The sequence below is a fragment of the Sinocyclocheilus anshuiensis genome, unplaced genomic scaffold, assembly GCF_001515605.1.
Source record: "Sinocyclocheilus anshuiensis isolate Anshui unplaced genomic scaffold, SAMN03320099.WGS_v1.1 scaffold457, whole genome shotgun sequence".
In the NCBI taxonomy this organism is placed as follows: Eukaryota; Metazoa; Chordata; class Actinopteri; order Cypriniformes; family Cyprinidae; genus Sinocyclocheilus; species Sinocyclocheilus anshuiensis.
The window spans coordinates 1,219,753-1,230,624 of record NW_015537939.1 but is presented as its reverse complement, the minus strand read 5'-3'; the positions used below and the strand labels follow the sequence as shown (position 1 = coordinate 1,230,624).

At 33.5% G+C, this 10,872-nt stretch overlaps 1 protein-coding gene across 2 annotated transcripts in view; it reads right to left on the bottom strand.

Annotated features, from left to right (window-relative positions):
• Positions 1-4,147: 4,147 nt before the first annotated feature.
• Positions 4,148-10,872, bottom strand: part of LOC107661577 (neural proliferation differentiation and control protein 1-like) — a 26,233-nt gene continuing 19,508 nt past the window's right edge. For both annotated transcript variants that reach the window (XM_016451233.1, XM_016451225.1), the window contains 7 exons: positions 9,304-9,387; positions 8,098-8,280; positions 7,290-7,356; positions 6,664-6,745; positions 6,479-6,558; positions 5,741-5,840; positions 4,148-4,641 (listed from right to left, as the gene is read on the bottom strand). In XM_016451233.1, coding sequence (XP_016306719.1) covers positions 4,570-4,641; positions 5,741-5,840; positions 6,479-6,558; positions 6,664-6,745; positions 7,290-7,356; positions 8,098-8,280; positions 9,304-9,387 — 668 coding nt within the window. In that variant the 3' untranslated portion in view covers positions 4,148-4,569. The remainder of the gene's footprint in view (positions 4,642-5,740; positions 5,841-6,478; positions 6,559-6,663; positions 6,746-7,289; positions 7,357-8,097; positions 8,281-9,303; positions 9,388-10,872) is intronic.

Here is a 10,872-nt window from a genome sequence, read left to right as displayed (position 1 = left end):
TACTTTTTTATGGAGTAACGCAATATTGTAATGCATTACTTTTAAAAGTAACTTTCCCCAACACTGGTTATTATAGACCTTAGTCAGGGTAGCGCAATTATTGACAGCAGCGAAACCGAGAATGAGGGAAACAAATACAGTGCGCTGTGTATAGCCTACTGTTGTTTAACACCATATTGTTTGTTGACTAAACGTCTTTCCGAACTTCCAGTAGAAAAAAAACCCACCATAAAACAGTTTTGAAAGTTCTAACTTGTGAAAATTACGAGATATGGACCTTCTCAGCAAATGGGAACATATTCTCACAACACAATGTTTTTTAAAAGTTATATAAATAAGGTCAAAACTTAAAGTAATGTTTATGGAACCTTATTTTTTAACTATATTAGCCTATTATACATTCTAAGAATGTTGAGAGAAAACGTTAGAACAACATTCTCGGAACGTCCTTACGATGTTATTTGTAGCGTACTTGAACGTTTTAAGAAACGTTTTTGTAATCTTTAAATAGTAATGTTATAATCATGACAAGAACACTGGACATTTTAAAGTTCTTAGGATATTCAAAAAATAAATGTTCAAATAACACTAGCCTATATTTTGGGGAAAATAAAAATTAGGCTAGTAGAACGGTTAATAAACGTTTTAGTTACCTTAAAAATAAACGTTCAAATAATGTTATATTTTGAGTAAAATTAAAGAGTAGAATGTTTAAGAAACATTTTAGCCACTTTTAAATACCAGTCTAATCACGACAAGAAAACGGAACATTTTAATCTCACAAGGTTTTTATAACCTAAATTTGTTACCTGTGTTTATACAGTGCGTGTCATCGTAAAGACTACATCTATGGCTTAAAATGATCAAAATATCTACTATACACATATATACCTCTGCAGTCTACTTTGATTCCCATTCTAATCTCCCTGAAGCTTCGCCACCCACCCAGAGCATCACACACCATCAGTACAAGCACAGCCAACTCAAATCTAGAACAATCAACCCCCTGCCATCAAACACACTCTCTCAGACCAGGAGCTATATAGGTCACAACTGAGCTGTCCATCTCTCCTGGTCACAAAGCCTAGGAAAGGGCACACAGGAGGCCTCCGGGGCCAGTCAAAGCTTTTAAAAGACATCAAACCACTGCTGCAGGCATTGTGCTGGCCCATGGACTTGGGTGGGGATTGTTATGTAAAGTGCAGACAGAGGAGGAGAAAGTGGAGAGAGATGACACAGGCCCAGTGAGGGACGGCAGAACCAGGATTAGCCCGCAAAACACTCCCAGGTGGCTCTGTTTGCAGGCTTGTGTACTGCAAAATCTACAGTCAGCAAAACTTTTCTTAACTTTGTTAGAATGAACTCGAAACTCTGATGTTCAGTAATATTATTGAATATTGTTATACCGGATGTTCAGTAATACGGAGCAACAGCATCACCCCACCCTTGTTTACATGAAACGCATTCTGGAACATTTCAGAAGGTGGTTACGTCTGCATCAGAATTATATATTAGATATGGGAACCAAATGTTGTTGCTGACAAAAGTGCAGATATGTGGTAAAGTGCAAGTTGAGATGAAATGATGACTTTGTGTTTGAAGATCCCAATCTGAGGAGGAAGGAAATACAGGGAAATCAAACATGAAGCTCTTACATGCATCTATACAAATAACCCAATATTTTACCAAAATATTTGGATAATAAGTTAATCAAATAACTGTTTTAAACTTCTCAGATATCTATTTTATATCCAATATCATGGCATCCGAAGTATTATATGAAACAGGGTTATTAGTTAACTAAAACTAACACCATAGAAATATTTTAATTACTTAAACATTGGCTGAAATAAAAAGACATATAAAAAACTGAACTTCTTTTATTTGAACTATTTGCCAAAGCAACATTATATTTAGTTACTTGGTGTGTTAAAACAACTAAAACTGAAACCTAAAAACCTTTACAGATGTATAATAAAAGAGCAATAACTAACAAAAAACACAACTAAAACAAAAAATAAATAAATATAAATGCATTATATATTTATTAATAATAAATATAAATATAACATTTAGACTAAAAATGAAAACGGAAAATACAAAAATAAAAAAGGACAAAAACTATAGAAGTATACCAGTGACACTAAAAGATCACTGATATCAAATTATCAATATTTATCAACACCAAAATGGAAGCTGATTTGTGTTATTTCTGTTCTCAGTTGTTGACTGTACTCTTCTGAATAATAGCAATATATAGACAATAATAATACAAAAAAACAGGTAACATGTTGTGTACTACATGCTGTATCATACTTGAGAAATATTTTTTATGTCACAATAAAGGTCATTTTATAGTGCCTTATTAATCTGACTTAATGTAGGCCCAAAGCATGGAAAAAAATTGTTTGGTTGTCTGTGATTTTTTTTTTTACATTTTTATTTTAGTTTTAGTATCTGATAAATAGGTATGTGACCTCTCTTCTCTTTGCCCCATTCACTTATACAACCTGTCCGATGGCCTTTTGATTGCTTTTGACACCCTGCTGACGACTACTGCCTCTCTCCCCACATATCTTGATCGGGTGGCCTATGGCTGCCTTCCTCACCATTCACAGTTACAATGGCCTTTAATGGCTCTCCCCCCACAGACACCTCAATGAGGCTGGATCTGTGATGGGCTCCTCTGAACCACACCTTATGGGGCAGTTAAGTGGCCCATCGCAGAACAGAGCCTATACTGGGGGAGGTTGTGTCTCCTCTTGCCACGTTCTGTTTAGATGGATGAGCTGGAGAGGACAAACAAACATTTTAGCTTCAGTTTCTTTCAGAGAACAAGCTTTTTTTCAGGTCCAACCTAAAACAAGTATTAACAGAAATGAAACATAGACAGGTGTTTCAGAAGAATCCAAGATTTGAGGTCAAACAAATGAAAGTCCTTGATATATAGCTGATGCAACACTATCCATACAATCCAACTTGATTTATGGAACAGTTGCCCTAGTGCATTTAATGTTATGTAATGTACTGTAATGTTACATAATTCCTTACTTATGGTTATCTGTTTGGGAGGCTTTATAGAAATATATAATACAATATAAACCTTATAAAACACAGTGTAAAATAAAAAGTAATCTAACTGAATAATCATTACTAATACCAAATACACCTATGGTCTGAATACCCACTTATTTCATTTATGTGACATAGCACAACATAATCACTTGGAAATATGCTACAATTCAAAAGTTTGGGGTCAGTAACCTTTTCCTTAATTAAAATTAAAGACATTTTTAAAGTAAAAGAAATTTTTTTAAAGAAAAAGTTTTAAAGAAAATGTGTTTCTTTCGAACTTTCAGTTCATCAAAGAATTATGAAAAAGTATCAGTTTCTACAAAAAAGCAGCACATATTCAATATTTATAATAAAAATCTGCATGTTAGAATTTATGGGGGATCATGTGACACTGAAGACTATAGTAATGCCTGCTGAAAATTCAGCTTTACATTTTAAAATCTATTTAACTAGGAGACATTTATTTTAAATAGCAATAATATTTCACAACATTACTGTTTTTACTATATTTCTGATCAAATAAATGCAGAGCATAAGAGACATATTTCATAACCCCAAACTTTTGACCGATGTCTACTGAATATATGTGACAAAAAAATGTAAATAAACTAATCCAAACAAGACAGTATTTTAGTGTATTAATAGTATCATAACAGCAGATCTTGAATCATAACCTTCATCACAGCTCATTTCATTTCCTGACACAATCATTATATCATTAGATAAAATGGATTTGATATTTACTGAGGGATACAAAGAAAAAAAAAATACAGAGCGGGAGAAAGAGACTTCATATTAAAGAACATACATAGGAAAAATAACTAATGTGACAAATTAAATAGAACTAGTCTTAATCAGCATTGATAAAGACAACCAAAAGTTGACAATAAGAAAATAATATTTAGATAAGGAGAGACAAATAACACAAGTAGATGTGTGAGAGAGCACTGTGTATTTCTTATACACAATAATAAGAAGAGGAGCTTTTGGAGGCAGCTTTGCCCAAAAACATGAAGAGTTGTTAAAAAATTACACCTAGCTGAAAAAGATGCTTATAAAGATTCCTAACAAGACTCTAAAGACAAATGATTTTAAAAGGGAGGTGACATAAAAAGCTAGTGGGAGAAAACTAACCCCAGACTTGAAGAATAAAGACGTGGTGTAAAGAAACCGCATTAAAAGGCCGGTCTGAGTTTCCACTGAGAGTTTGCGGTGCCAGAGTTCTTTCAGATTTGATATATGTGCATCTGAGTAAAAGAAAAACCTTTTAACCACTGCTGTCTTTTACTTTTATTTACCTGATTGACTACACACCACCCCTTCTTCAGTATCTTTAGAGTTTGGGTGTTTTTCTCACTTTGTTCTGAGCACAGATTTTCCAGGATATTTTTTTCATTTGTGTGTGGTGTGACAGATGCAGCTTCACCCTATGGAGGAATGCTTTTAGGTGTGTTAGACCTATTTTAAAAGTATGCAGGTGTGTGTGTGTCCAGGTCACTTGTGATTTCTCTGGGAGTGTAAGGTGGAGTCGTCAAACAGTGGGTTTTTCACCTCCATCTCTCCAGTCTAAAGAGAGAAAAAAACAACAACAAATTTAGCAAAATACATAACGGTCATACTTGTTTAGCTAATATGTTTTTTTTTCTTTTAAATATTAGGACTGCATCTATAAATCAATTTCTGAAGGCATGGGACACCACAAACTGTAGTAATCAGCTTTGCCATCACAGGAATTAATTTAATGGGAGACACTGCAGGCAAAATACTGTTTTTTCATGCACCTCTCAAGTTTGAGATTTTGGGCTTTTTGGTTTTTCATAAAGTGTTTATTTCAGACTAGTGGAAAGAAAACATCCAAAAGACACTTTTAAGTGTTTCTTTTATAGCACTAACAACATTTTATTCCCCCCAAAATTGTGAAAATATAGTGTTTTCTGTCCGTTCTAAGCATTTTCTGAATTATGGCGTGACAAAAATAAGATACCCAAAATTCCCTCTGTAAAATTTTTTGACTCTAATATGTCAAAAAAAGTAAACAAGAATTTTGAAACTGACATCATCCAGTGTTTAGATTTCTGCACTAGAAATGTATGTAAATTAGTGCATGTTTAATTAAATAATGACTCATTTGCATTTTTAAACCTAACATTTTAGAAAACATGTAATACAAAAAATGTTTGCAATTATCAATGTAATCAATCAGCTGGGTAAGGCAATAACTATTAGTTATTTTTTTTACCATATTCACCTGCAGTGCCTCTTAATTTTAAACTAGACAATTTTAGTCATTTTATTCATATTTTAAAGCATTATGGTTTTTACTGTATTTTTGATCAAATAAATACAGCCTTGGTGAGCATAAGAGACTAAAAGTTAAAAAAATTAAATTAAAAAACACCCCACACCTTTGAATGGAAGTGTGCATGCATTATATATTTTACAACAAATTTAGTAAAAAAATAAATAAAAAAATTAAATAAAATTAAATAAATTTTTCAATTAATTAAATTAAATGAATTAATTTCAAATTTAAACAAAACTGTATTTAAAAATATATTTATGTATTTTTTTTAAATTTTTTTTCTGTTAATATTATCATAAAAACACATGTTAAATAGAGATGATAAATGCTAAAAAGCTGCTAAATGCAAAAATGTTTACACACCGGTGCCAGTCCAGGGCACTCGTACACAGTGAAATCTCCCACTTCATTCTCCTCATCTGATGTGACCCCAGACTCTGAGACTTTAGGTTCTGCTTTATGCCTGTGTTCAAAATAAAAATCATTATATTAACATCTTTAACAGATATAACATGGAACACATTTTATGAAACTTGCTTCATCTTCATTGTCATGATGTCATAACCTTCGCACAATAGCACAATGCTAACAGAAAGGGATTTGACATATCAATCTATGTATTTACATTTCATAACCAAAAGTTCATCCAACTATAAAAGTAGTGCAGCATCAAAAAGGATGATTTAGACAACGTTACACACTCAAACAAAAAGGGCTATGTTTTTTTTTCTAAATAATGCAGGTAATAAAAAAAAAAACATACACTACTATATAAAAAGTTTTAAAAAGTTTAAATAAGTTTTAGTTGTCAGTCAACATTATGCCATAAATGCTGATATTGAAACCAGTACTCTTAGCATGATTCATATGAAGTGCAATGTATATATGTACATGAAAGTGGAAGCAAATAAGAAGGAAGGAAATTAGTAAGGAAAATGATATGCATTTTTACATTCACATTCTTGGCCAGCATTCTCTTAAACCAACTTACGATAAAAATACACAAATAATGTTAAAAGGAAATCACAGGGACCGAGAGCTGAGAGGAGACAATGCAGCTAAAGCGACTAAAGCAATGAAGAGATCATATATTGTGCTTACTTCTCCATTGAGAGCATCTGTTGTTTCTGATGCTGGTAGTGATACATCTGAGCACTGTGAGCCAGGGTTTTATCCCCAGACTAAAACATGGAAAGAGATGGTTGTAAACACACATTACAAGAAGTGCCAAAGTGTTTATTGTATTTTTCCGATGTATGAACTGGCATTAATGCGAATGCTCTTACTGAAGTTTGATTATGACTGGGACCAGCAGCATGAAACGCAGGGTAATCAACTTTCTGAGCCAGATGAGTTTCTCTCTGTAACCTGTAAAAGACCAAAAAAAAGAAAAGAAATCAAGCTAAAGTTCAATAGAATTACACAGTAAAAAAAAAAAATGCACTGGAAATGACAAAATTATTAAAGGATATAAAATTATTTATTTTTATACTAATATCATATTTATTTTTATTATTTAAAAGACTGAAAAAAGTATAAAAAGGGATAAAATATTATAATATATTGTAGATCAAAAGGAAAAATATAAAAGAATGCACTGACAACAATTTATTTTAAAATGTAATTTATTTATATCATTATATATCTATACCTATATTTAACATTATTTTATATTAAATTTAATACTATTATAATATATTTTTATATTATAAGTTATATTAATTATATTAATGCAAAACAAAATAACTGTTTTCTCCCCCTAAAGTAGTTAAATATCACAGAACTAACTTTTATCTGCTTCTTTCTTCATTAGTTTGAACAGGAAGTTTTTAGAAACACACTACAGTGGCATGATAATGGTTTGGGCTGACATCACAAACTGACAAATAAAAATAATAAAGATTCAACTGACCTGACCCAGCAGACAGCAGCGATGATGAGTGCCATGGACCCCACAATAATGCATAAAGAGATCATCACTGCTCCCGATGATACAAACACACACAATTATAAGAGAAAGAGAAACAGAGACAGACAAGAAAAACTATGAGGAGGACTGTCACATACAGAACATCTTGATTCATCGAAATAAGGGACGTGCGTGAAGTGTGTAAATTGACACATGCCAGAGACGTTTCGATATAATTACTAACGTCTGAGGACAAGCCAATTATAAAAGTACAAAACATCATGTGATGGGCCTGCTTTAAAATGCCATCTTTGTCAGGGATGCAGGCCAGCCAAACCACAGTAAATCCGGTAAATGGCATTAAAAATAGCACACAGAAAGATTTCTGTGGAAACCGGGTCAATGCTGAAATGATTAAAAAAAATAACAACTCACAACACATTGATCATAATTAGGCTTTAAACCAAATGTGACCCGGGACCACAAAACCAGTCATAAGGGTCAATTTTTCGAAATTGAGATGTATACATCATCTTAAAGCTGAATAAATAATCTTTGCATTGATGTATGGTTTGTTAGGATAAGACAATATTTGGTCGAGATACAACTATTTGAAAATCTGGAATCTGAGGGTGCAAAAAAAATCAAAATACTGAGAAAATCACGTCAAGTTTTCAAGTTTTAATATATTTACAATAGGAAATTTACAAAATATCTTCATGGAACATGTATAATATATATATACCCCAGCGACTTAAGACTGGTTTTGTGGTCCAGGGTCACAAATCAGAAAAAACCTAGTGACACATACAGACTAGCAGGCTGTCTGTGGAGGAGTGGGGGGAGATGATCGGCCCGTGGCGGTCGGACGAGTTTGTGACCGATTTAGGGGTCTGTTGTGTTGGTGTGGATGGGCCACTGGTCGTTGGGGGTTTGTGCAGACTCTTCTGCTTCGATTCTGACTGGGATTGCAGAGGAGACTGTGAGCGAGAGTCTAGAGAGGAGATGAAGAGACAGAGAGAGACAGAAAAAGAGAATAAAAGGAAATCCAATTACAAAAAAAAAACAACCGTATGATGATTTGCAAAAAAGGCCTAATGTTACCTAATTTGATGATGCGGAGTTCCAAAATATCACAAACATTTACCATCACATAGTTTCCCCCCCACAAAATAACAATTAAGATTTGTCAAATTATATATGTTTCGGCTTTAATGCACTTATCAAAAATAAAAGAAGTCTAATGTCAAAAAGTTTTGTTTTTAATAACAAAGAATTATTCAAATTGTATAATTTAACTTACAATCTACAAACGAGTCAAATGTCAAAAATAAGCTTTTTTTCACAATATCTGTAATTTTCTGTTGCTGTTTGGATGTAGCAGAAAAATCTGGGTCACATCTGGCATCATCTTCAGTCACTGGTCATAATTCTAACCTTAAAATCAGGATTAGGCATAAAATAATGGCTTCAGAATCATTCATGCATGTACAAATGGGCTGAGGATCTGGCTCAGAGGAATGTCTTTGTGGCAGTTTTTTTTGTGTTGTATGCATAATACAAGACTTGTTCACCTTACAAATTGTTTGTCGAAAGCAAAAATGCTATGAAATGCTATGAAATCATATTTTGTGAGAGGGTGTGACGTCCTAATACAGCAAAACAGCCACTAGTTTTGGAATCAAAATCCCAAAATTAGGAAGAAACAAGTATTGGATTTCATTTAGCAAATATGATGCAGGACCGTGTTATTTTTTATCCTTATTTCAGCATAAAAAAATTATTTTTATCTAACGTCCCTAAAGTTACTATATTATTTCCTTGTTTAACAGCATTTTTTCACCGTTAACTAAGCGCCAAAGGCTTCTGCAATCCGAATGTACCGCTGTTTGTTTTACACTACACTACATTAAAACAAGCGAGGTGCAAAGCTCAGAAGGGTTTGCTATGAATCATGACCACTATAACCGCTACACTAACCATAACCACACAGATTTTAAGAGCAGATAGTTCAAACCTGGCTGTTTGACTTCTGACATTTGCTGCTTGGAAATGACGGAGGACAGATAGTCGATTTCTTCATCGACGTCAGGATGAGAGGCTGTGGAAATAGAGATAGAATGTCTTGTGGTAAAAATATCAAAAGACAAACATGCTTCTGCCATTGAACAGACACAAAAATCATGCTACCATTTTTTTTTCTGTACTTCATACCAAATGCAGCTCAGTCTCAATTGTATTGAGAGCATATGATCAAACTTCGTAAATATTCACATACATAATGTGTGAGGGAAGTGTGATGAGTGGGCTGTGTGTGTCCTGAGAGTGAGAGTGTGCCAGAGTGTTGTTTGTTTGACACGCTCTAAAGGGAAAACAAAGGCAGCACATGGTTTAATGGTACGCTTGGCCAGACAGTAAGCTGCATTCCAAGACTATGGAAGACCGTCCCTCTTGACAACCAGCCTGAGTGTGTGTGTGGGTGTGTGTGTGGCCAGGGAGAGGGGGTGTGTGATCACTCATTACCTCTCACATGCCGGAACACAACACAAACTCCTACAACATTCAGAATGGAAAGAGTTGTGAGTTTTGAATCAGTGAATCAACTGATCTGACAGAACCGATTAACTGAATCAAAACTCTGTTGTCATTTATATTTAAAAAATATATTTAAATAAAGGACGATATTAAAAAGAATGGCTCTCTTTGTGCTCCTATACTCAACAGTGTTATTCCATTTAAAAATGTATCAAACATAATAATCTATACTTTATAATGGCATAAAACAATATTGAATATTTCGCATATGTTGATTAAATTATTCAGCACTGGTTAGTAAATGTTAAACCAGCAACAAAATAATAACATATATATATGGCAAAAGCTCATTATATCATTCAGCCTTAGATGGTTAATTTTATACAACCAAAAAATAATATAGAATATACTGCAAATATAAATTACATTAACCAGCACTTAATTTCATAAAAATCAACAAAATAGTACTAAACTATAAATATTAATTACATCATCCAGCCCCAGTTGGTTAATTATATATATACAGTGGTGTGAAAAAGTGTTGGCCCCCTTCCTGATTTCTTATTTTTTTGCACGTTTGTCACACTTTAATGTTTCAGATCATCAAACAAATTTAAATATCAGTCAAAGATAACACAAGTGAACACAACATGCAATTTTTAAATGAAGGTTTTTATTATTAAGGGAAAACAAAATCCACATGGCCCTGTGTGAAGAAGTGTTTGCCCCCCTGTTAAAACTGTGGTTTATCACACCTCAGTTCAATTTCTCTAGCCACACCCAGGCCTGATTACTGCCACACCTGTTCGCAATCAAGAAATCTCTTAAATAGGACCTGCCTGACAAAGTGAAGTAGACCAAAAGATCCTCAAAAGCTAGACATCATGCCGAGATCCAAAGAAATTCAGAAACAAATGAGAAAAAGTAATTGAGATCTATCAGTCTGGAAAAGGTTATAAAGCCATTTCTAAAGCTTTGGGACTCCAGCGAACCACAGTGAGAGCCATTATTCACAAATGGCAAAAACATGGAACAGTGGAGAACCTTCCCA